Source organism: Bos grunniens, chromosome 19 (assembly GCF_055505025.1).
Source record: "Bos grunniens cultivar Pamir isolate PY7600 chromosome 19, Bosgru_T2T1.0, whole genome shotgun sequence".
Lineage (NCBI taxonomy): Eukaryota > Metazoa > Chordata > Mammalia > Artiodactyla > Bovidae > Bos > Bos grunniens.
In genome coordinates, this window is record NC_141183.1 from 25925565 (window position 1) to 25951763 (window position 26199).

General features: G+C 48.7%; 1 protein-coding gene across 2 annotated transcripts in view; it reads left to right on the forward strand.

The window, feature by feature from the left end:
* Positions 1-11508, forward strand: part of IGF2BP1 (insulin like growth factor 2 mRNA binding protein 1) — a 41645-nt gene extending 30137 nt beyond the window's left edge. The window contains exons 5-15 of one of the 2 annotated variants that reach the window (XM_086358082.1): positions 210-273; positions 1384-1665; positions 2387-2521; positions 3474-3596; positions 4325-4460; positions 5087-5209; positions 5660-5779; positions 6569-6643; positions 7354-7485; positions 7906-8019; positions 11057-11508. In XM_086358082.1, coding sequence (XP_086214208.1) covers positions 210-273; positions 1384-1665; positions 2387-2521; positions 3474-3596; positions 4325-4460; positions 5087-5209; positions 5660-5779; positions 6569-6643; positions 7354-7485; positions 7906-8019; positions 11057-11149 — 1397 coding nt within the window. In that variant the 3' untranslated portion in view covers positions 11150-11508. The remainder of the gene's footprint in view (positions 1-209; positions 274-1383; positions 1666-2386; positions 2522-3473; positions 3597-4324; positions 4461-5086; positions 5210-5659; positions 5780-6568; positions 6644-7353; positions 7486-7905; positions 8020-11056) is intronic. The other variant, XM_086358083.1, reaches the window with a different exon arrangement.
* Positions 11509-26199: the final 14691 nt, after the last annotated feature.

Consider the following 26199-nt stretch of genomic DNA (forward strand, 5'->3'; position numbering starts at 1 on the left):
AGACATTAAAGTTAAAGGAAAATGATAGGCTAATTTGAATTTTCCAGGAGTTGTGATGAAAGGGGCCTGTAGAGGAAATGCTCTGCTTTGTCATTCAAGTGTTTCCTTCTTGACTGCATGGCCCTCAGAGATGAGCCTTTTAAGAACATCATTGGTGCCATCTCCAGGACTCACTGCTCTAACCCTGATCTCTCTTTTTGCTCCCCCAGTGAACACGGAGAGTGAGACGGCAGTAGTCAATGTCACCTATTCCAACCGGGAACAGACCAGGCAGTGAGTGGACCCTGAAGTGGGATAGGGAGGGTCTCTGTGGAGGTTGGGAGCCAGGTGCCCCTGCTTTGACAAGAGTGGGCACCGGCCCCGCCTGCCCTCTCATTTTGTTGCACCCAGTGCCAGACTCTTGTCATTTGGTTCAGGAATCTCAGAGGTTCAGAAACCTCCCTGGGGTTGATAGGATAAACTTTGAAGACCCAAAGACTTCCCCAGAGGAGGTGGGAAATCCTTTTTAGAAGATCCTGGTTTTTGATAGGTCTCCGACTGCGGACCATAGGATCCTTTGCTGTGTTGATGGTGCCATCTAGTGGTGATGAGAAGGAACTGAGACCTAAAAGATTTGTGATGTGGCAGAAGCAGACATTTTATTCATATCTCCGGAATCACCTTGAGTCCCCTCACATCCACAATTTCTGGCTCCCTAGCCGTTTGGTTGAGTCACCCTGCCCCACCCCATTGGTACTGATAGTCTTCATTTATATTCTGTTATAGGCCTTTTGCCACATTTTGCTTTTGATGGCTTTCTCGTTCCTTCAACATGTTGCCTCTATCCCATTTGTTTCCTCCAACCTAGTTTAAAACTGTACCACTTTCTCAAACCTTCAGTTTTCTTTCAGGTGTCTACTGGGCTCAGAATTTTCTGGAGGTCCCTGTGGCCAGTCTATGGGCCTTAACTTGGTTTTAAGTCCACACTTGCTTACGTCTTACTGCATATTGTTGCTTTGTTAACATTTCTAACCAGCCCAGGGAATGGATGGCACATGGCCCCTCCCTTCAGTGTTCACTAGTCCTGGTTTGCAGACATTCCAGATAGACTTAAACTTCTGCAAGCCACTTCTTCTGTTTCCATGGAGTTTACTTGGAAACTTGAAATTAACAAGCCAATCCCCAAATTCAATGGAAATAGCTTATTTTTGCTATACTACCTTATTTGATGTCTTATTTAGACTGGGTGTCTCTAAGGTGAAGGTGGGAGTGTGGGCAGGTGGTCATCTCCCTTTCTTCTGGAATGTTCCATGTTGTAACCCAGCTGAGTGCTTTATACCTGGAGAGCATTTGGTGTGATTTGCATGGATTGGAGTGACCAGTAGATTTTCTCTCTGTCCTCAGAGCCATCTTGAAGCTGAACGGCCACCAGCTAGAGAATCATGCCTTGAAGGTCTCTTACATTCCTGACGAGCAGATCACACAGGGTCCTGAGAACGGGCGCCGAGGTGGCTTTGGCTCTCGGGGTCAGCCCCGCCAGGGCTCCCCTGTGGCAGCTGGGGCCCCAGCCAAACAGCAGCAAGTGGACATCCCCCTACGGCTCCTGGTGCCCACTCAATATGTGGGCGCCATCATTGGCAAGGAGGGTGCCACCATCCGCAACATCACAAAACAGACCCAGTCCAAGTGAGTCTTGGCCGCAGGGGAAGTAGAGGTGGGGCCAGAAAACAGTGGTTGGTGCCCAGGAGGCGAGGCCCCCTCCTGGAAACAGACGGAGGGGTTTCAACTCAACTTTACCTCTTAGGAAATGTTGGGAGATAGAATAGGCCTGGGATGTGCCATTTGGTGGCAGTGGCTGGGCCACACACTATAGTTGTAAGAAGGGTTTCTTTGTAGAGCTTCTCATGGAGCAAAGCTAGTCTTGGGAAGAAAGCCTCCTTAGTGCTCTGTGACCTCAACACTGGTTATTGGTGGCAGCAGGACAGGCCAGTCAGGGACCTCAGTGAGAGGCGTAGTTCTGACCTTCTCCCATTGCACATAGCCACCGCTCTTCTCTAATCTTTATAGCTGATCTGTGGAACAGAACAGGTCATTTTGTGTTCTGATTCATAATGCACCTTTTTATTGTTTGCTTTTAATTTGACACAGTGTACCGTCCCTTTATAGTTGTTTCAAGGGGGAAACGCAGCTTCAGAGCTGAGGGCTGTTGATCCCCAGCCCTGGATTCCCATGAAAGATGCCATCGTTCTCGGCTGCCGCCTCCTGACTGAGACAGAATCCATAGCAACAGGCTGCCCTTTCCTTGCCTGTCTCAGTTCCACACTTGGCCTTGTTCCAAGAAGAGCGGGCCTGTACTTTGTTTTGAGGAGATTCACCAGGGACAGCTAACCATCCATGTGCTTGTTAGGATCGACGTACACAGGAAGGAGAATGCAGGTGCTGCCGAGAAGGCCATCAGTGTCCACTCGACCCCTGAGGGCTGCTCTTCTGCTTGTAAGATGATCCTGGAGATTATGCACAAGGAGGCCAAGGACACCAAAACGTAAGGCGTTAGCTTCTCTGGGCACTGTCGCCTCCTCAACTCTTAACACAGACAAACAGGGGACACAGAAATTGTACAACAGGGTAAAAGCTGAAAAATGAGTCCTCCTCCTTGTAAATAAGGGCCTGTGTATCCTGGCAGTGCTGTGCCCTCGTAGGCATGCGCACACATATGTATATGCATGTGTTTTAGCACACGTAGGATCATTGTGAACATACTGTCTCGCAGTCTGTTCTTTCCACTGCTGTGCATCAGTACATAGGATCACCTTGTTCTTGATTAGCTGCATAGAACTCTGTGAAAGAAAGTTGCACAGTCGTGTCCGACTCTGGGCAGTCCCATGGACTGCCAGGCTCCTCTGTTCTTGGGGTTCTCCAGGCAAGCATACTGAAGTGGGTTGCCATTCCCTTCTCCAAGGGCTCTTCCCGACCCTGGGATTGAAACCGGATCCTCCTGCATTGCAGGTGGATTCTTTACCAACTGAGCCACTAGCCCAAAGGTACACAGAATTCTGTGAAAGTGGAAGTGCTCAGTCATGCCCAACTCTTTGCGACCCCATGGACTATATGGTCCGTGGAATTCTCTAGGCCAGAATACTGGAATGGGTAGCCTTTCCCTTCTCCAGCGGATCTTCCTGACCTAGGAATCGAACTGGGGTCTCCTGCATTGCAGGTGGATTCTTTACCAACGGAGCTAAATTCTACAGTATGCCCATTTGAGAGTATACCCTTGGATGAGCTTTTAATACAAGTCTATTTACAAAAACCATCACCACAGTTAAGGAGTGTGCCCATCACCCATCGTGACCCGTGCCTTTGCCACCGGTCCCTACTCCCCATTTCTCGCCCACTGATTGTTTGAAAACATGATTTGGTTCTGGCGTCTGTCCTGGAAACCCGCATCTGCAGTGGCCTACCATCTAAGGAGCTCTTGTGCCTCACTTCTTTCCAAGGGCTGACGAGGTTCCCCTGAAGATCCTGGCCCATAATAACTTTGTGGGGCGACTCATTGGCAAGGAAGGGCGCAACCTGAAGAAGGTGGAGCAGGACACGGAGACAAAAATCACCATTTCCTCGTAAGGCACTTTCCTTTCCCTCTGCGAGTGGGATGCCTGGGCCCCCAGGGTGGCATATTTCATTATCTGTCCTTAACACCTGCCCCGTAAGTCAGATATAGTTTCTGCTTATCGAAGAATAGTTAAAGCAGCGATGAAGAGCATTTTTCTGTAACGGCTGAAGTCCTTCCATCACCGCTGTGGTTAGGGTGCTGCCTCTTCAGTCCTTGGCTGCCGCATCCTGTCTCTCTCACTCTGTCTCTGGGGGAGAGAGCCTGCAGCCAGGGGCCAGGATGGGGGGTCTCCCGGCACACTGCCAGGCCACAGGGAGAGGACAGACCCAGATGCTTACCTGAGCCTTGAGCAGGTGCTCTGTGGTGGCCTGCTTCTCAGGAGGAATCTGTTAGCCCCTCTGTGAACACTGTGTCTCTTGACTGTGTCAAGAGACTTACTTGCGGGCAGATTACCTGCTCTGCTTCAGGAGGGCTCAGAAAATGGATTGCTGGTGCCACTGGGGAATTCCCAGCCAGGAGCACCCTCCTTGCTTACAGTCTGTGCCCAATGTCCTCACCTCCCTGTGGGGAAACCTTGCTCTGGGGACGAGCTGAAAGCCAGAGACAGAGCTGTTCATATTTGCCCCAAACTAAACATCCTGTGGAAACGGCATGGCTGTGATGTCCTCAGCCAGGCTCTTTTCCCAGTCCGGGCTTGTCATTGGAAGCTTGACGCTAACCTGCTCCCTGCCCCAGGCTGCAGGATCTCACCCTCTATAACCCCGAGAGGACCATCACTGTGAAGGGCGCCATCGAGAACTGCTGCAGGGCCGAGCAGGAGATCATGAAGAAAGTGCGGGAAGCCTATGAGAATGACGTGGCTGCCATGAGCGTGAGTGTCGGACGCCTTTGAGCCGGAGCCATAGCAGAAGTGGGTCTCCAAGTGGGTGGGCGTTCACATGGTGGGGTCCTGGGAACACTGACTTTGCTTTTGGGCCTCAAGATTGATCAGTCCTTTTAACACTGAATTAATAGGGGTTCTTCATTTGATTCCTGGGTGCAAGTGGGGATCCAGTCTTGGGTCTGTGGTCCCCCTGTAAGCTTTGTGTTTATGTGCTATGTGTTAGTGGGGGAGAGGGTTCCTAGTTTTCATCCGGTTTTTAAAGGTGAGTGAGGATGTGGGTCACATGACCAAAAATGTGAGTTTTAGAAGTTAGAGACCCATCTCTCCCACCTTGTCACGGGCTGTGAGTCTGAGGTCTGCCTCCATCAGAGCGGGACGACCGCTGGAGAAGGACGTCTGAGGGTCTAAAACAGTGTCCCTTCACCTCAGAGGTGGGAACCCTTGTGTACATGTGAGTGTTGTGAATACCAGAGGGGCAGGCAGGTTTGGGGCAAGAGCATGCCATTCTCCTGTTTTGGCCCATTCACCCTCCTGTTCAGCCAGCACCACGTACAAGAGCTACCAGGCCCCATCCGAATGAGCCAACCTCTTTCTCTTTGCCTTCTTTTCCCCAGCTGCAGTCACATCTCATCCCCGGACTGAACTTGGCAGCTGTAGGTCTTTTCCCAGCCTCCTCCAGTGCAGTCCCACCACCTCCCAGCAGCGTCACTGGAGCTGCACCTTACAGCTCCTTTATGGTAGGTGCAGGGGACCCTGGGCTGTCCGTGAGCTCACTTAGGGCTCAACTCCTCATGGGAGCCTGATAGCTGGTAATTCACAGGGAGAGGGAAGCGCTCCCAGCCACTCGTGCTAGCGTCCAGAGTCTCAGCCCTGTGGGCAATCGTGGGAGCCTGATAGCTGGTAACTCACAGGAGAGGGAAGCGCTCCCGGCCACTCGTGCTGGCGTCCAGAGCCTCAGCCCTGGGGGCAGCAGCCTCGGGTGCTGGCGGCACTCGTCCTCTTCGTCTGGTCCAGCTTCTTCCGTTTGTCTCTCTGGGGCCTTGGGAGGGCTGCAGACCATGTCGCCCAGGCTGGTGTCTGGGTGCTGCAGCCCTTCTTCCTTGACAGTGCAGGGCAGGGCCATGGACGGGCTTCTGGGCTGTGCCCCTTGACTCGAGCTGCATTAATGACATGTCCTGTCTTGGCAGCAGGCTCCAGAGCAGGAGATGGTGCAGGTGTTCATTCCCGCCCAGGCGGTGGGCGCCATCATCGGCAAGAAGGGGCAGCACATCAAGCAGCTCTCCCGGTTCGCCAGCGCCTCCATCAAGGTGACCAGCTCTGTTCTCCTTCTGGTTCCCAGGGTGGGAGGGCGCTCTGCTCCCATCGCCCTCTCCTTTGTTCTCAGACACCCCATTTGCCTAGTGTTAGGGCTCTCTCCTGTGGGGTCCCAGTTCCTTTTGCTTTCGACTTCACTTTCAGACTAAGGGAGGAAGTGGTATCGTAGCACAGGAGAGCTTCAGTTCAGGCAAGACTGCCTGGGTTCAATCCCAGTTTTTGAGCTGTAGTACCTGAGCCTTCATTTCCCCATCAGTATAGTAGTGATGAGAATGATCTGAGATGATGCAGCCAAAGCCCCCAGCTCAGTGCTTGGTGCACAGTGGTTGCTGGGTAAATTTTAGCTGTTTCCACCTTCCCTGGTCAGGGAGAACCTGAACGAATACTTGTTAAATTTCACAAGTCTAAAGCCACTGGTTTTAGTGGTCTGAGGATTTTGGTCAAATGGAGTATATGTTCTCTGGTGAATAAGGGCTCCCAGAGATTCTCTAGGAGATCAGTCTGTTCCCCTGTACTGCCACCACCACCAGGGGTACCTCTTGGCTGGACTCAACTGAACCCCTCTGGGTGGTGAGCAGGGAGGCCCTACTTAGAAAACGTCAAGAAACAAATGCACTTGTGCCCTCCTAAGAGTTTTGGCACAGGGGCAATAGCCTTGGGTGCGGGGTCTTTGTTCTTCACTCTCTTGGCCATCAGAAGTGGGAAGTGGAAGCAGGGTGTTGGTAGGGTTCTGGAGGAGAGGGCAATAGAGGGCTTATCTGTGACCAGTGTTTGCTTTGTAGATTGCTCCTCCTGAAACTCCAGACTCCAAAGTTCGTATGGTCATCATCACTGGACCCCCAGAAGCCCAGTTCAAGGTTCTGATCTTTATTATTTTTTCGAGTAGGACCCAGGGGAATCAAGTTTGTGTGGGAGTGCAAATCTGCATCAGATTTTAAGCTTCCCTGTAAATTCGGGGCTGCACAGCTGCTTTCAGACTGACATCCAACTTGCATTCTATTGCCTTCCCTCTCTGATTCCTGAGAGTGAATAGGCACACGGAAAGGAAGGCCGTCTCCTTGCCCTCTGCTGTCATGACTAAGGAAGGCTCTTCTCTCCTTTATGTCCCTGCTACGTTTCTAGGGTCTCGGACTTCTGACAGACAGCCAAAGAGCTAATAAAGTAACTTGTTCTGGTCTAGGGAGGGATGGAGAATGGGGACAGCCTTAGGCTGTGTACAGTGACCAGCAGCCGGCCACTGAGTGACTCCTCCAGCTGCCACTCAGGGCTTGACTTGCCATTCACTGCTTGTCTGAGTCCATGCAAGCCTCCCAGACCCCTTAGGTCTGGTTTGTGATTTAGGTACTGTATTCGCCTGGGGAGTTATGTATTCATATTCAGTTACTTTGCCCAGGCCTCCTAGTGTTACAAGTGAGCAGAAGGAGTGTTGACAGGTCAGGGCTGTGGACCTTTCACGTCACCTGTCCTAGGTGGTGATCTACCCCTCACGAGGGAGTGGGGCGTGGGGAGCTTCCCTTTTGTCATACATATGTGTACTGCCAACATAACAAAGACCTCCTTTGCCCAGGCTCAGGGAAGAATTTATGGAAAACTCAAGGAGGAGAACTTCTTTGGTCCCAAGGAAGAAGTAAAGCTGGAGACCCATATCCGGGTGCCAGCGTCAGCAGCCGGCCGGGTCATTGGCAAAGGTGGCAAGACGGTGAGCCATGAGGGTCAGGTTGAAAGCTCTGGATGTTAGTCCCTGAACCTGAAAGCTCTGCCCTGGCCCCCTACTTCCCCACCCTGAGTGATCTCTGAGTGTGAATCACTTGGTTGTGCTGACTCTTTGCAACATGGACTGTAGCGTGCCAGGGTCCTCTGTCCGTGAGATTCTCCAGACAAAGAATACTGGAGTGGGTGGCCATTCCCTTCTCCAGGGGATCTTCCAGGTCTGCTCAATCTTAGTTCTTGCCCTTTGCCCCTTTACTTGATTCTACTCTCCAAGCTCAGCTCCTGAATCCTGCAGTTTCTACCAGCTAGTGACTAAACTTCTTTCCCCTCCCTCCACTGCCATCCATGTTTGACACCGTCAGCACTCAAGCACCTCTCTGATCTGTCCTGCTCCCGCCTCTGCCCCCAGGTGAATGAGCTGCAAAATTTGACAGCAGCTGAGGTGGTGGTGCCAAGAGACCAGACCCCTGATGAGAACGACCAGGTCATCGTCAAGATCATTGGGCATTTCTATGCCAGCCAGGTACATATGGCACTCCCCCATCACAGGAGGGTGGCAGGAACCTGGGGATCAGAGGAGCAGGACTCTGCCTGCCTCTGGCCTGGGTCACTCTTCTCTTCCAGGTATAGGGTGTGATGTGTAGATGTCTTATTCCCTCTTAAGACTGTAGGGACTTATACCTGTGGTGGATTCATTTCGATATTTGGCAAAACTAATACAATATTGTAAAGTTTAAAAATAAAATAAAATTTAAAAAAAAAGACTGTAGGGACAATGATTTGACTATTTTCGTGGGTATATGTTATGTACAGTAACTGTTAATGTTACATGTCGTATGTTATATGTTGATAGTCTTCGCTGTCGTCTAACCACGTGGTCCTTCTCTTTTGCACTGGAGAAGAGAAATGGGTCTTAGCCACTGCCCAGTCTTGTTTGTGGGGTAACACCATGGGTTGCCCTTTTCCAGTGCATTTCCTTCACCTTTCCCAGAACCACTGCTCCATCCTTGCTTCCAGTTCTTCCAGTCTCCTGGTCTCATCCTGGCACTCACCATCCATTTCTGTGCTGCTTCCAGTGAGCCTGTCAGCAGTGCCCAGCATTGGGACTGACCCCAGAGTCTAGAAAGGAGGGCAAATATCAGATTCAGGTTACAGGATGATTGAAACTAGTGGGGTTTTCCTAAAACCCCCTATTGTTGGAGCTGGAAGGCTGTGAAGGCTATTGGAAGCCACTGCTTCCATTTCCAGAGGATAAGCCTGTCACAGCAGGTTTGTGGCCCACCTGAGGCTGCTTGTGAAATCAAGGGCCAAACAGGAACCCAGACCCCAGCGTGGCGTAGCAACTTTCTCTGACAGTCCTTTGGGAGCCATTAATAGAAACCTGTATGCAAGTCAGGAAGCAACAGTTAGAACTGGACATGGAACAACAGACTGGTTCCAAGTAGGAAAAGGAGTACGTCAAGTCTGTGTATTGTCACCCTGCTTATTTAACTTCTATGCAGAGTACATCATGGGAAATGCTGGGCTGGAGGAAGCACAAGCTGGAATCAAGATTTCCGGGAGAAATATCAATAACCTCAGATATGCAGGTGATACCACCCTTATTGCAGAAAGTGAAGAGGAAATAAAAGCCTCTTGTTGAAAGTGAAAGAGGAGAGTGAAAAAGTTGGCTTAAAGCTCAACATTCAGAAAACGAAGATCATGGCATCTGGTCCCATCATTTCATGGGAAATAGATGGGGAAACAGTGGAAACAGTGGCTGACTTTATTTTCTTGGGCTCCAAAATCACTGCAGATGGTGATTGCAGCTATGAAATTAAAAGACACTTACTCCTTGGAAGAAAGTTCTGACCAAATAGTGTATTGAAAAGCAGAGATATTACTTTGCTAACAAAGGTCCATCTAGTCAAGGCTATAGTTTTTCCAGTGGTCATGTATGGATGTGATGGAGAAGGCAATGGCAACCCACTCCAGTACTCTTGCCTGGAAAATCCCATGGACGGAGGAGCCTGGAGGGCTGCAGTCCATGGGGTCGCTGAGGATCGGACACGACTGAGCGACTTCACTTTCAGTTTTCACTTTCATTCATTGGAGAAGGAAATGGCAACCCACTCCAGTGTTCTTGCCTGGAGAATCCCAGGGACGGGGGAGCCTGGTGGGCTGCGGTCTGTGGGATCGCACAGGGTCGGACATGACTGAAGTGACTTAGCAGTATGGATGTGAGAGTTGGACTGTGAAGGAAGCTGAGCGCCGAAGAATTGATGCTTTTGAACTATGGTGTTGGAGAAGACTCTTGAGAGTCCCTTGGACTGCAAGGACATCCAACCAGTCCATCCTGAAGGAGATCAGTCCTGGGTGTTCGTTGGAAGGACTGATGCTAAGGCTGAAACTCCCAATACTTTGGCCACCTCATGCGAAGAGTTGACTCATTGGAAAAGACCCTGATGCTGGGAGGGATTGGGGGCAGGAGGAGAAGGGGACGACAGAGGATGAATGGCATCACCAACTCAATGGACTCAGTGGACATGAGTTGGAGTGAACTCCAGGAGCTGGTGATGGACAGGGAGGCCTGGCGTGCTGGGATTCATGGGGTCGCAAAGAGTCGGACACGACTGAGCGACTGAACTGAATAGCCACAAAAACTATCTTAAGGTTTGTGGGTGCTCCTGCCACACCAGGCACCATTCTGTGTGGTCTCTATTAACTCATGTCATCCTCATAACAACCTCATAGTACAAATGAGGAACATGAGGTTAAGAGAGTAAATGATGTATTCAGGGATGCAGAAGAGCCAGGATGTATTAAATACTGAAGGGGGGTATTTTTTGTTGGTTAGAATGAGAACTAAATGAAAAACTTTGTAAAACATTACGCACAGGGCTGACAGGAGGCATTAACATTTAAAAATATCGACTCCACATTCGTTCTCCAACGTAGACCAACTTTTCTCTTTAACCAAGAAAATCAGTCACTCATCTTATGGAAAGCAGACATTCTAGTATTTTTCTGTCAAGTGAATCACAGTTGACAGTTGGTTTCGCTCACCAAGCTTTTGTTCATAGGGAAGAAATTTTTAAGAAGCAAAGAGTTAAAGATACTGGTCCTTTGTTTTCTCCACTGTCACGGTGGAGCTTACTTCACTTCCTTTTGGTTATTCCATTTCATCCCCTTTCCCAGGATATTTAAATGCATAGTGGAGTTGTGATTGGTGACAAGGCCTTCTGATTTTTGACCTCCTGACAACACATACTCCTGGAAACTTAGGGAGTGCCCCCTTGAGTTCAGAAACGTGTGTCAGCTTGGTCATGTTTTAAATTCTGATGAATGACTTTATACTGCTTTTCTCCTCCATTCCCCTGTATGAATCCAGTGGGTGCTCAGGGTCTGCTCAGAGGCAAAGAAACTTTCTGTCACTGTAACCCTCAGCCTTCTCTTACCTTTCTTTTAAGTCCCATGTGATCTCTTTGTTGCCAGGATCCAAACCCCGGTGGCCTGTCTCCCCAGTAGGGCTGTCTCTCCCCACCTTTGAAGGTCCTCACTCTCACGTGTTCTCTGTGCAGATGGCTCAGCGGAAGATACGAGACATCTTGGCCCAAGTCAAACAGCTGCACCAAAAGGGACAGAGTAACCAGGCCCAGGCCCGGAGGAAGTGACCAGCCCCTTCACGTCGACCCCCATCATGTCGGCTGAAGGACAACAGGCCGAAATCGAGAGCATGATCTCCCCCGCAGGCCTGAGAATGAGCGGGAATCAGGGACACTTGGGCCGGGATGTAGATCAGGTTTGCCCACGTGCTTGAGAAAGTTGTTCCAGTGAGGAACCCTGATCTCTCAGCCCCAAACACCCAACCAATTGGCCCAACACTGCCCATCCCTGAGGGTGTCACCTTGGAAATTCTAGCTCAGGGTGCTTTTAAACGTGGATTGTTTTAAGTTCTCCAGGTCTCATCGAGAGGGTTGGTCAGACCCCAGTGGGAAGAGAAATAAAATTTCCTTCAGGTTTTTAAAACATGCAGAGGGGTGTTTTAATCAATCTCAAAGGATGATTTACTTCTTGACCCTAAAGCCCTTCCAGCCTTCTCCTCCTTGGTTTATTGATTAAAATACCTCTATTCTCGTGCCCTGACATAACCTCTTCCTGTATTCACACTGGTTAGCTCATCTTTCTGCTACTGGCAAAAGTGGGAACCAATGCATTGCTTTGTGTATATTATTGACTCGAAGGGAAAAGACACATCGGCATCTGTAGATTAATTCCAGTCCCTTCCTAACCAACCTATAGGAACAGCGAGTAATAAAGAATGGGAGAGACAGATGATTAAAATATATAGTAATCCACGTTTAAAAGGAGTGCCCTTGTGGCTGATGGATTCCAGATCACCACCTTAAGAAACTGGTGCAGTTCAAATTGCCCGCACGGTCGGGGCTTCCCCACCAAGATTCCTGCCCTGTTCATGTCCCTCTAACCATGAAAGTCCCACGTCGTGTCCAGGAGCGCATGGGTGGTACTGACTGCTCCGCGGGACAGGGGCTGACCACTGTACTGTCCCTGATTCCTGCCATTCTCAGGCAGATTTTATATTTTTTTAAAGTCTATTTTAATGATTGGATACGAGCACTGGGAAGGGGAGCCTAACTCCCCTTGATAAAGTCTCAGTTCCATGGAGGACTTGAGTGGCCCCAAAGGCTGCCACTGTGCCCTCACGCTGGCCATGTGCTTTCCTAAGGGCTGGCTCCCAGAAGCGGGGGTTGCGGGGCACTCCCCCACCACGGCACTGTTCCCTTGGTGGTGGTGGGATGTGCAACCCGACCCTGAGCTCCTGCAAAAGCTGAAGTCCATCATTTGGCATCTATTATGAATATTCAGTAAATCGGAGACTATTTGCTTCTGTGTTTATCCTAGAGGCGTATTTAACTGATGGTTTCTGCCTCCACGAGTCGTCGGTGTGATGTTATGTGTGCCTAAAAGAAACAAAATTCAAAATACCAGCAGCATTATGCACAAAAGGGTAAACAAGCTTAATTTATTAATTTTCCAGGCTCAGTAAGGTCCCATTTTAAGTTCAGCCCTCGTGGAAGATAGCAGCCGTCAGTTAAATGAGGTTTGGCCTCCCCTCCTCGTGTGCTGATCGTCAGTGCATATTAGCCAGGTGGTGCACTTTAGCTGCCTTGGACAATGCTATCCAGTGTGCTGGGAAGGGAGGAAGGCCTCTGCGTGTGGAAGAGCCCATGCTCGGGACTCCCCTCCTTGCAACATTGCAACAACAGTAACAACCAGACAACCATGACATGTGGGCGGAGTCAGTCAGGTAATGCTGTGCGCGAAGTAAACTACCTCAAGGTATGAAGTTACCTCAGCAATTACTTTCCTTTTTGTTCCCCCCACCTCTTTTTTTTTTTAATCTTTTTTTTCTTTGCGGCTTGCTGATATTTTATATAAAAAAGAAAAGCAAAGCAAAAGAGAAGCTGATAGTCTTGAATATTTTATTTTTTTAATGAAAAGAAAAAAATGAGAAAGTTATGTTTCATAATTTCTTACAACATGAGCCAGTGTAACTCTTTAGGAAGTCTCTATGGAGAACAGGCCCTGTGGGAAAGGCAGCCGGCGCTGCCCCTTGGAGGGAGGCTGGGCCCAGAGGGAAGGCCCAGGCGTGAGAGAGCCCAGGGCCAGGCTCTGATCTCTAAGCCACCCACCTCTCCCAGGGAGACCTTGCCTGATGAGGTTGACAGGCCCAGCAGAGCTGTGGCCCCAAGGGCGAAGCAACAGCCTCCAACAGCTGGCCTGTGGTCTCCCCTCCCCCTTTGGTTAAAGGGCACCCCGGTTGTTTTTTCCCACCAGTGGTGCTGTTGAGATATTTTAAAGTATTGCCTCCGTTTTATCGAGGAGAGAAATAATAACTGAAAAACATACCCTTAAAAAACGTATACTTCTCTAAACACATGGGAGCCAAGATTCCATTGGTGGAAGAGACAGAGCCACCCTCTCGCCCCGAGAGAGGTCCACCCGGCTTGCCGTGCAGTGCTTTTCATGTATCGTGACTTAATGCATTTCAGTCCCATCTTGCCATTCTTGGTCTTTATCAGTAGACCAAGGGACGAACAGATAACTGGCCCTTCTGTCTCCTCATCTTCTTTCAATTGATATGATTGATTCTAACAGTGGACCCACACTTACAAATCCTTGATTTAGGATGGTGGGTGGCAAGGAGGGGCAAGGGATTTGGGAATGTAGCTGGGGACGGGTTCCTGCCTCATTGGTGTCTTGTTACTTTCTTCCCATGACGTTCCTTTGTAGACCCCCAGAACTGTCTGCCCCAAAGAGGAGGAAGCAGGAAAGCCTTTAGAGATGATACCAGGCCAGTTTAATTAAGCTTCCCACCTGTCCAAACCACAGAAAAGGGTCTCCCAACTTATATTTCTGGCTCTATATGCTTTATTCCAAAATGAAGCAGATAACTTCAGACATCGGCCATTTAGTGATTTAAGGTGAATTTCCAGCAGCAAGCATGCTTTGATATCTGGTTCAAAACTGCCATCAGAATAAAACCCCCCACAGTACCTGAAATGGGATTGTTGCAGTGTTCAGTTTCCTTGGGATCCTGCTCCCATCACACCTGCAGCCCACATCCTTTCCCTCTGGCTGGTTCAGCTCCCAGAAGAGACCAGGAGTGTGGCAAGGGACTGTCAAACCTGGATTCGGCATGGCTGATATTTGCCCAGCAGGAAAATTGTGCAAGTTACGCTACCGGAAAACAAAGGAATATGGTTTGGTGGTTAAGGTTTAGCAGGATAAAGGGCTTGTCTTGGTGGTTCCACCTTTGACCTCTGGGCAAGGTCTTGGGGCAACTCCGCCCCCTGCACATCACCTCCATTTCCCCATCCTTGGTGAGATAACAAGTTAATGTGAAATGCACTTGAGAGATTTGGATGATCTGAAAAGAGTGACTTTTAAAAAACAACTTCTGTGCTCTGATATGTGTGTGAGCTACATATATATTTTTAAGAAAAGACCATCACTTTTAGGATGTATTTTTTAATTCTGTGGAACACATGAAAAAACCAAAATGGTTTGATTCCCTGACTTTGAAGCTGCATCTGACAGTGACACCCAATGGCCCGTGAGGGTCTGGTTGCCTTTTGCGGTTTGGGTTGTGGACTTGGCTCCTCAGAGGGGCCTGGGGAGGAGAGAGCCGTTTTTAGGGACAGGGAGTTTCATCACCTTCTACTCTTTCCTGCGCTCCTCTCGGTCCTTTCTCAGTCTTCTTTTCCTTTACCCTGAGCTCTCCGCTTCTGGGACCGGTGGGGGCTATTCTGTTAAGTTATGCCTCACGATTGGCAGAAGAGACCCCATGTAAAACCCAGAGAACACTGGAGGGGAGCCCTCCAGTTGGTTCTGTGTGTCCATTTTCCCCTGTGCCAAAGACAGGCTGTGAGAGACGCCATCTCTGAATCAAAGCAATAACCATCCTTTGAACCCGTACCTGGGCTGTCTGAGAGGGGGAGAGGTCCTGGGAACTGTATGGGCTAAAAGACCCGGCCCTTCCCTTCTGAGGCTCCTGGGGGATGTGGGGGCGGTACGTGCCAAGGCACAGGGAGCTGAGAAGGGGTCCACTGGCTCCGGTTGCACTTTGGGGAAGGAGAGGGGTTTGGGGCTCCTCCCTGTGAGGCTGCGCTCCATCCCTCGCCCCCACTGCAGAGACAGCACCGCGAGTTCTCTTCAGGCCTGGCAGACTGGCAACGAGGAGGGGCCTCAGTTAACTCTCCAGGGTGCCTTCCCCTCCTCCCACCCCAGACATGCTCTCTGCCACACTGGGAACAGCGGTGCCGCGTAACTACCTCACAGAGCCCCCAGGGACCGCCGAGCTTCTGCCTCTACTCCACCTTCCCTCCTTTCTCTCACTCAAGGGTGGGGGTCCTCCTTCCCCTGAAGTGTTGATGCGGAGATCCTAGAGGCTTTGATGTTCAAAACATGCCAACTTTCGCCTAGCCTATTTGTTGAAAACCGGTAGGAGGAAAACAGCACAGCCTGCCCCTGTAACTGCAGGAAGATGGAAGAAGGATCCTCGGTGCCAGGGGACATAAAGCCATTTCCCTTCCAAACTCTTGGCGATTTAGAGGCAGGGCTTTTCTCTTGTATTCAGACTTAGGGCAACACCAGCTGAAAACTGCAGTTTCTTTCTTTTGGATACATAAGGCTTCTCTATTGGGGTACAGGACAGGGAGGAGGCCTCATGACTGAAGGTGGATTCAGAGGGTGAGGGCCGGAGCCCCAGCCCTGACCCTCAGCCCTGTGCACCTCCTTGGGGGCACAGTCTGATGGCACCATTACTGGTGCCTTAGTCTGGTTGAATCTGGATGGACGAGACAAAAGAATTTTTTTCTTAAGTGAAATAGCAGGAAGCTCCTCGGGGCATGTGTTTTGAGTAACCACAGATGATGGATGCTACGAGTATAAATGGATTAACTACCTCAATCCTCACAGTGAGATTAGAACGAGGGCTGGGACTGGTGAGTGAGGGGGTGGATCCCAGCCAGGAGGAGTGAGCTGAGGCTTGTGCCACAGAAGGTTTGTCCTTGAGGAATAGGCATACCTGCTAGATACTCATTGGTTGGGTTGAGAGGACTGGTCATTAGGCCCCCCTTTCTGCCTTCTTCGGCCTGGGGACCCTTGCTTCACCTCTTCCCTGCAGCCTGCCCTGCTCTCACCTGCCATATCTTGCTGGACCAGAGGGGGCGGAGAGGACGGGCGTCCTGTCTCCTACCAGAGCGGGGCAGCCTCCTGTCTTCTACCGGAGGAGGCTGCCAGGAGGTGTGATGTGGGGCCTGGCCTGGAACCCGCCACTCAGCCCCACAGCCAGGAAGCCTGGGGAAGCCGAAGTTAAGATGTCTTCAACAGGGTTTCTCTGAGATTCTCCACCTCTCTACCCCTTCCCAGTGTTCACAGGGACGGTGGGCTCTGGAGGTGGAGCAGGATCCCTTATCCTGAGAGGCCGAGGGCCTGTCCTCTGGTCGTCAGGAGCCTTTGTAGTCGGGGAGTTCCACTGGGCGATCCCAGCCCCTCCCCACCCTCTAATGGACCTCCTCATAGAAGCCCCATTTCACTTTTGTTTTATCTACCTCTTAGCAAGACAATAGAGAGAAATTAGGTAGTGGCAACTCCACTTGCTTAGATTAGGGGGGGAAAAAGATTTCTTTTTCCAAAGGAAAAAAAATATTACCTTAAAAATACTTTCCAAAAAATTAAAAAAAAAAAAAAGCCAAAAAAAAAAGTTCTTAAGAGGGAGACATTTTCCAGTGACCGCTGGATTGTTTTAATTCCCTAAACATTTCTCTTTTTTTCCCCCACAAATAAGTTTCACTCTTTGGCAATTTTCTGCACCTGGTCTAAGATAATGTGCTATTCTAACAGGTATAGCTTCTGCAGTCTGCCCCCCTGGCTTGCCCCACCCCGCACCTCATTCCTGTCAGTGAGTTCCTGTCTGTGCTCTCCCTGTTGCTTCTCAGCCAGGTGACTTCACTCAGCCCCACGGAACAAAGGCTTTGTGTGTGTGGCGGTGCTGAAGTCTGGACTCACCGTTTCAACCTGTGGAGGGTGGGGGCGAGGGCGGGGGGCACTTGCAACCCTTTTGTGTCAAGTTTCTGTAACCTACTGCAGTGTAAAGGTGTTCAGAATGAATTTCAGCAGATAATGAGTTAGCAGGAGGAATAAACATTCTCTACCACCACTTGAATCCTCCCCTTACTCCAACATGTTGATCCTGATCCCAGGAACCAGAATAAGAGAGTCCCTTCTCCTGAGGCAAAGTGAATCATGTTCAGTCCTGAGACATCACTTAGGAAAGTGGAAAGTGATTTTTATGAAGGCAAAACTTGGTGGGGACTGGAGGGGGGACTTGTGCCTGTGATTGTGTGACCCTGTTCTGTAACTGCGGCCACTTTGAAAATTGTACTTTGCTGGGGATCGGCCAGCCGTCACCACCAAATTTTGATTGTACCCTTTCTCCCACTCTTTAATCTGCCCTGTGCTTGGTCTGGGAAGATGGGGCGGCTGGCTCAGACTTTTTGGAGTTTGTTCTTTTGCTGGATGAGCACTCCAGTTTTCTTTCCCATGAAAGTTGTTTCTGCTACAAATCACTTGATTCCGCTGTTTCAATTTCAAAATAAAAGGAAACTTATATTGAAAGCTGTGAGAGAGTCTATGTCTCAGGGAGGGTTTGGGGGATCTGGTTGCTGAGATGGTCAGACCTCTGGGGGTGGAGTCTTGCTTTCCAGGGACCAGAGTCACTCAGATTTGAAGTAGGCATTTTTCTTAAATTTATAGGATAGTAAAACAAGAGTGGCTTTTAAATGATGCCTTGCCCTTTATTCCCTTGGCATGTTGGTATAAGGCCTTCACTATTAAAAATGTTGGGTAACGTCTGCAGAGGAGTTGCAGCTGTTCTTCCTGATACCTACCGTAAGAAAAATGATGCCGATGGCCTTGAGAGGGGAGGGTTCGTGGAAGGGAGCTCAGTCACCATCTACTGTGACCTTGCCCTCTCTTTTTTTCCTTTCTGAAGACTAGATGGGTGGAGGGACACCCTTGTGCAAGACAACCTGGACCCTGACTTGGCTCTCCTGATTCTTGGTCCAGCCTTTTCCTTAAAAGAGGAACAGCTCCCCATTTAAAGTGTCATGTCATTCCAGGTTATCTTGGGCTTCCCTGGTGGCACAGAAGGTAAAGAATCTGCCTGCAATGCAGGAGACTGGGGTTCCATCCCAGGGTTGGAAAGATCTCTTGGAGAAGGGAATGGCTATTCATTCCAGTATTCTTGCCTGGAGAATACCATAGACTGAGGAGCTTGGTGGGCAACAGTCCACAGGGCTGCAAAGAGTTGGACATTACTGAGCGACTAAGCACACAAGCAGGTTATCTTCTGAGTGGACAGATGTGGCTACCCTTAGAAGTCTGGGGTAGAATGAACACACTAAGAACTGTCCCTCCCACTTTTTTAAGCAGCCCCAGATACCGAGCAGATCAGTGAAACCTTGACTTCCACAGGGGACAGTGGGGAGTATTTACTAAGTATACTGACACCACACCTACTCTCGTCCTCTGCATAGTGATTCTGGATGGGGTGGGATGAGGTCACTGGACTAGTTTCAGTGTTGCTGTTATAGTGCCTTCCCAAATAATTGGGTAGATATTGGGGCATGATTCTCAAGCCTTAGGGGAAGCTCTATATAGCAGTGAAAGTGACTGAAAGTCACTCAGTTGTGTCCAACTCTTTGTGACCCCATGGACTGTATAGTCCTTGGAATTCTCTAGGCCAGAATACTGGAGTGGGTAGCCTATCCTTTCTCCAGGGGATCTTCCTGAACCAGGATTTGAACCAGGGTCTCCTGCATTGCAGGCGGATTCTTTACCAACTGAGCTATGAGGGAAGCCCAAGCAGAGTAGTATTTATTTGTTCCCTGACTTGTTTCAGGAATAATTAAGGTAGGAAAGGGAAAAAAAAAAAAAGCTTTAGGGAATTCCTTGGCAGTCGAGTGGTTAGGACTTGGTGCTTTCACTGCCCGGACCCAGGTTCAATCCTTGGTGGTGGAACAAAGATTCTACAAGCCACATGTAGCACAGCCCCACCCTCCCCTGCCAAAAAAGGAATAACTAAGGTGGTTTAACATGGGAACGAAACCCTGTGGATATTTCCTAATGGTGGCTAATACTTGTTGTGATAAATATTGTGCTTGATAAGGCATTAGAGTCTATATGAGGTATTATTTATTTAACTCTGACAACAATCCTAAAGTGAAAGTTATTCCTATCTTATAAATGAAGCAATTGAAGTTTAGAGGTTATGTTACTAGAGTCACATAGACATTTAATTCTAGAAACTATCTTTCATAAGGCTGACTGGCACCTCTGCAAGAGAAGTCTTCATTGCTGACTATGAGACAAGATGAGTTTTACTGGAAAACCTTTTTCTTCTTTTCACCATCCATGTAAGTAATAAACTATACATTTCTTTCTATCTTTGCTGGTCAAATCAGTCAGACCTTGGCCTTGGCCCTTCTTCGTCATGGGTACATGAGTGTGACAAATTTGGTGCCCAGCATGGGGCTCATAAAGTGCCCTTGAAAGAAGACTGGAGGGGGGTGGGAGGGAGGTTCAAGAGGGAGGGGCAATATGTATACTTATGGCTGACTCACGTTGTATGGCAGAAACCAACATAACATTGTAAAGCAATTATCTTCCAATTAAAAAAAAAAGACTGGAGTATGTGTGGACAGGATAGAGAATAATATACGTGCCCCAGGATCTGGTAATTCAGTGGTGGGCAAGAGGGTAGAGGTCCTTCTATTCAGGGGCTGCATGCTTCATGGGACAGGACTTCCAGGGACCTGATAGCTGTTGCCACTTGATAAACGTTGAAGGTCAAGCAGCTAGAGGTAGGATTGGTGCTTTCAGGTGTTAAAAGTGAGTTTGAGGCTGAATTAATGGCCACTTAAAACCCAAAGTAAGTGCAGAGCTGCTTATTGGTGCAAGTTGCTCACTCAGCTTTCAGCTATTCCTGTGTTTCCTTGAGAAAGCACCTACTAGAGTTTGGGCAAAAAAGTAAAGAGAGGGAAAAAAGAACAAAAGTAACTTTGCAGGTGAAGGGTCCAACCCATTCACTGTATAAATGTGTAGCTGGTATTGAAATGTGTCACCTATTTGAATTGTGACTGCGTGAAGTATTAGAAAATTCCTCTGGTGTCCAAAATTTTCACTCAATACTGATGTCTTGTTTGGCAAGTTAAATGTCTCCTCCTGAGTGGCCTTGGATGCCTGCCAGTGGTGGCAACCACAACCCTTGAGCCTCATTGAGACGCAGACACGCTTACCAAGTCGTGTCTTGAAACAATGATTTTCTCTGACAGTCAAGAAAAAACTTTTTTTTTTTTTAACGAAACAAGAAACTCTATGTTCCTAATTCTAAACGTAACTCTTGTTAAAAGTTGGTCAGAGTTGGCCTATTCACAGGGGTGGGGGTAGTTACTCCAGGTCTTCATTGCTGCATGCAGGGCTTTCTCTAGTCGCAGTGTATAAGCTTCTGACTGTGAAGCTCTAATGGTGTGATCACTCACCTAGAGCCAGACCTCCTGGAGTGTGAAGTCAAGTGGGCCTTAGGAAGCATCACTATGAACAAAGCTAGTGGAGATGATGGACTTCCACCTGAGGTATTTCAAATCCTTTGCTGTTAAGGTACTGCACTCAATATGTCAGCAAATTTGGAACACTCAGCAATGGGCAAAGGACTGGAAAAGGTCAGTTTTCATTCCAATCCCAAAGAAAGACATTGCCGAAGAATGTTCAAACTAGTGCACAATTGCACTCATCTCACACACTGGCAAAGTAGTGCTCAAAATTCTCCAAACTAGGTTTCAGTAGTACGTGAACCGAGAAGTTCCAGATTTTCAAGCTGGATTAAGAAAAGACAGAGGAACCAGAGATCAAATTGCCAACATCCGCTGGATCATAGAAAAAGTAAGGTAATTCCACAAAAGCATCTACTTCTGTTTCACTGACTATGCTAAAGCCTTTGACTGTGTGGGTGGATCACAACGAGCTGTGGAAAATTCTTCAAGAGATGGGAATACCAGACCACCTTATCTGCCTCGTGAGAAATCTGTATGCAGGTCAGGAAGCAACAGTTAGAACTGGACATGGAACAGTGGAACATGGAACAACAATTTGGTTCCAAATTGGGAAAGGAGTTCGTCAAGGCTGTATACTGTCACATTGCTTATTTAACTTATATGTAGAGTACATCGTGTGAAACGCTGGGCTGGATGAATCATGAGCTGGAATCAAGATTGCAGGGAGAAATATCAATAACCTCAGAAATGCAGATGACACCACCCTTATGGCAAAAGCGAAGAGGAACTAAAGAGCCTCTTGAAGAAAGTGAAAGAGGAGAGTGAAAAAGCTGGGTTAAAACTCAACATTCAAAAAACGAAGATCATGGCATCTGGTCCCATCCCTTCATGGCAAATAGGTTGGGCAACAATGGAAACAGTGACAGACTTTCTTTTCTTGGGCTCCAAAATCACTGCAGATGGTGACTGCAGCCATGAAATTAAAAGACGCTTGCTCCTTGGAAGAAAAGCTGTGACCAACCAAAAGAGCATATTAAAAAACAGAGACATTATTTTGCCAACAAAAGTCCTTTAGTCAAAACTATAGTTTTTCCAGTAGTCATGTATGGATGTGAGAGGTGGACCATAAAGAAAGCTGAGCATCAAAGAATTGATGCTTTTGACCTGTGGTGTTGGAGAAGGCTCTTGAGGGTCCCTTGGACTGCAGGGAGATCCAACCAATCCATCCTAAAGGAAACCAGTCCTGAATATTCATTAGAAGGACTGATGCTGAAGCTGAAGCTCTAATACTTTGGCCACCTGATATGAAGAACGGACTCATTGGAAAAGACCCTGATGCTGGGAAAGATTGAAGGCAGGAGGAGAAGGGGACGACAGAGGATGAGATGGCTGGATGGCATCACTGACTCAATGGACCTGAGTTTGAGCAAGCTCTGGGAGTTGGTGATGGACAGGGAGGCCTGGTGTGTTGCAGTCCACAGGGTTGCAAAGAGTCAGACACAACTGAGTGAACTGAGGGCATGCAAGCTTCAGTAGTCGCGGCCCCTGGTTTCTGGAGATAGTCTCGGCAGTGGGGCACACAGGCTTAGTTTCCCTACAGCCTGTGGGATCTTCCTGGACCAGGGATCCAACTTGTGTCCCGTGCTTTTGCAGGTGAATTCTTAACCACTGGTACACCAGAGAAGTCCTGGCCTATTCATCTTGCTGTAAATGAGGCCATATTAGTTTCCTTGGATAACTGTAACAATTTACCCCAGAACTGATGGCTTAGAACAAGAAGTCAGCTCAGGCTGTCGCCAGATCTCCTTCTTCCAGAGGCCCTTAGGAACATCTGTCTCATGTCTCTCTTGTAGCTTCTGGTAGTTAATAGCAATCATTGGCCCTCCATGGCTTGAAGACAGATCCCTCCAATCTCTGCCAACATGGTCTTCTCTGTGTCTCTGTTTTTGTGTCTTATAAAGATAATCTTCCCTGGATTTAGGGACCCCCCTCATCTAGGATGATCTCGTGATCCTCTTCAAAGATCCTTATTTCAGTTAAGATCACATTCTAAGGTTTGGGGTGGGCATATGTTTTGTGGGGACACAATGCAACTTGCTATAGAAGCCATACCAGGTGGGTGGGCCCATCTTGTCACTGTAGCCAGTGACAGGCTGGCTACATGGAATTTTTTAATCCTTCTTCCCCTGGAGGTTGATAAGACCACAGTGCCCTTTTGGAAAAAGGCAGCTATGGATCAGGATTCTCAGATGGTGGCACCCTGGTTACTGAAGCATTTGGTGACAGGAGAAAAGTGGCACTTGACTGTTGCCCATGGTTAGAGGATCCTATAACACTAAGAAAAATTAAGCATGGTTGCTGTTCACCCGTCTGCTCCATGGGGAAGCAAAACTGCTTCCTCCCACCTATGGGGGTAACCTGATATAAAATACTCCCTGTGGTCAGGTGCAGTCAGTTCTGCAGAACCGTCCTGCAGTCTGCTCTTACAAAGAGTGGAAGAGGAGGAACATGAGGTTTGGACAAAAGCCCAGTGTCTTAGCTGGGGCTACTATAACAGTTAAGTACCATAGATTGCATGCCTTGCAAACCACAGAAATCTTCTGTGGCTGGGAAGTCCAAGATCAAGTTGCCTACAGATTTTGTGTCTGGTGAGGACCTGCCTTCTGGTTCATAGATGGATGTCTTCCACTGTGTCCTCCCGTCAGATGAAGGGATCTCTTTTATAATGATACTAATCGCGCTCATGAGGACTTCACTCCATGACCTAATCACTGCCCAAAGACTCCTCCTCCAAATACATCACTTGGAAATTAGGTTTCAATATATGGATTTGGGGGACACAAACATTCAATCTATAGCCCCCAATGAAACTAGAGGGATTGGCGCTTTAGCTGTAGTGAAGGAAGAAGCTATACCAGTTGTGTTGGATGAGAAAAAGTAGAAAACATTTGGTTGTCTAATGACTGATGTGGAAGCCTGCCTGGCTGATGACATGAACACGGGGAAGACCTTGGATGAACATGGAATGGTTTAGGGCAGTTGGTGGGTCTTTACCTCCACAGCGAAACAGTGGCCTACCTCACAGGAGCTTACCTTGTCTGATAAGCATCCGTGGTGCTAGAAGGGGAACCTGTACATTTCCTTAAGGTAACTGTAATTATATGGAAACCATGAGTACCCAGGTGATGAGATAGTCACTCAGGGTCTGACTGGTTTGTTCAGTTGGCACCAATTATCAGGGACAATTAAGTCCAGAAAATTCTTTAACAACTGGGCAACCAGCTCCCCAGAATAGAGGCCTGACACAGGGCAAAGTAAATGCCCTTCAAACTAAAGAGGAGAAAAATGGGTTGAAGATTCGGATGGTAGGACAATATGGACATAGCATTTACACCAGGGAGTTCCCAGACAGGAGATTGGTGACTTGCCCATGAGGGAAATCCTCACTCTCAGGCCAGTAGAAAGCCACAAATGTAAAGATCTGGGCTGTGGCAGGTGAAGATGCCAGGCCAGCTGTGCTGTTTGCTGTGGACAAACAGGAGGGCCGGGAGGGCTGAGAGACCCTGCCGAGGCCTGCGCTGTGCACACTGGGGCTGGTCTGGCGCCTTCACACCACCTGTCTGACCAGACGTCACCCCTTCAAGAACAAATAAGACTGGGGCAGAAGCCAAGCTCCTCTCTTCCCTAAGGAGGGCTGATGGTGCTGGTCAAGGTATGCTGGGGACTTGATGGCAACCAAGGTCACCAAATCTTTTCAGTCCTTTTGGGCACAGAAGTACAAGTCTCTGGTGCCAGGAAATACCCAGGGACATGGCTGGAAAACTACTGCCATTGAATTTGGGACAGACTCTCAGCTTGGACAGTGGACTACTGTAACTCGATGAGTGGGCCCTTTGGGACAATACACACTCAAGTGGCTGTCACTGATACTGCTGCTGACCACAAAGGAGGTTCCCAACGGGGAAATGCCACAGCTGGAAAAGTGGTAGTGGAGCAAGTCCACAGTCTTGTTCTCAACAGGCTTCCCAGCCTACTCTTACGACTGAACCAACATACAATGCTGGGGGGTGGGGGTTGGGGGGCAGGGAAGGACAGGATGTCACTAGACCAAGAAGCTAATGGAGGCAGAGATGTTTAAAAAGTGTTATCACCTTATAATAACCCTGTGTGGCCAGTGAAAAAGTCATTGGTTACTGATATCTTCCTGTGGATCCCTACAAACTGAATGTGGCCCAGTGCCCTATTCTGCAGACTGGAGCAGCTTCATACACTGGAGGCCTCACTAACCCTGGCTCCAGCATCTCTCTGCATCCAGATGATCAGAGACAATTTGCCTTCATGTGACTTAGATTAGAATGTGTCACTGGGCTGCTGCTGCAAGGCAACCTAATCTCTCCCATAACTTGTCTCTGATGGGCAGACCGAGACCTCAAGAGGCTGATGTCTCACCATTACCTGGAGACGTTATTCTGGCAGTAAGGGCTACGGCAGCATACTGACTGCCTTAGGTAAGATGGTTCAGTTTCCGAGTGAACAGGGATGGAATATTAACCTCAGCATGAATTGGGACCAGTAACCTAACCAAAGTCCTTGGAAACTGTTATGGTCTGAACTGTGTCCCTTAAAATTCATCTATCAAAACCCTAACCCCCAGAATTCCCTGGCAGTTCAGTGGTTAGGATTCTGTGCTTTCATTGCTCAAGGCCAGGTTCAATCCCTGGTCAGAGCACTAAGATCCTGCACACGATGCGGTGCAGCCAAAACAAAACAAAGCCCCTGAGCCCCAGGACCTCAGGATTAGATTGTGTTTGGAGAGAGGGGCTTTAAAGAGGTTAAATGAGGGTGTTAGAGTAGGTCCTAATCCAGTCTGCCTAGTATCCTTATAAGAAGAGAAATTTGTAGATAACCAACAAGGACCTACTGTATAACACGGGGAACTCTGCTCCATAGTCTGTAATAACCTAAATGAGAAAAAGAATCAGTTCAGTTCAGTTCAGTCGCTGAGTCGTGTCCAACTCTTTACGACCCCATAAATCGCAGCACGCCAGGCCTCCCTGTCCATCACCAACTCCCGGAGTTCACTCAAACTCATGTCCATCAAGTCGGTGATGCCATCCAGCCATCTCATCCTCTGTCGTCCCCTTCTCCTGCCCCCAATCCTTCCCAGCATCAGAGTCTTTTCCAATGAGTTAACCCTTCGCATGAGGTGGCCAAAGTACTGGAGTTTCGGCTTTAGCATCATTCCTTCCAAAGAACACCCAGGACTGATCTCCTTCAGAATGGACTGGTTGGATCTCCTTGCAGTCCAAGGGACTCTCAAGAGTCTTCTCCAACACCACAGTTCAAAAGCATCAATTCTTCGGCACTCAGCCTTCTTCACAGTCCAACTCTCACATCCATACATGACCACTGGAAAAACCATAGCCTTGACTAGACGGACCTTTGTTGGCAAAGTAATGTCTCTGCTTTTGAATATACTATCTAGGTTGGTCATAACTTTCCTTCTAAGGAGTAAGCGTCTTTTAATTTCATGGCTTCAGTCACCATCTGCAGTGATTTTGGAGCCCCCCAAAATAAAGTCTGAC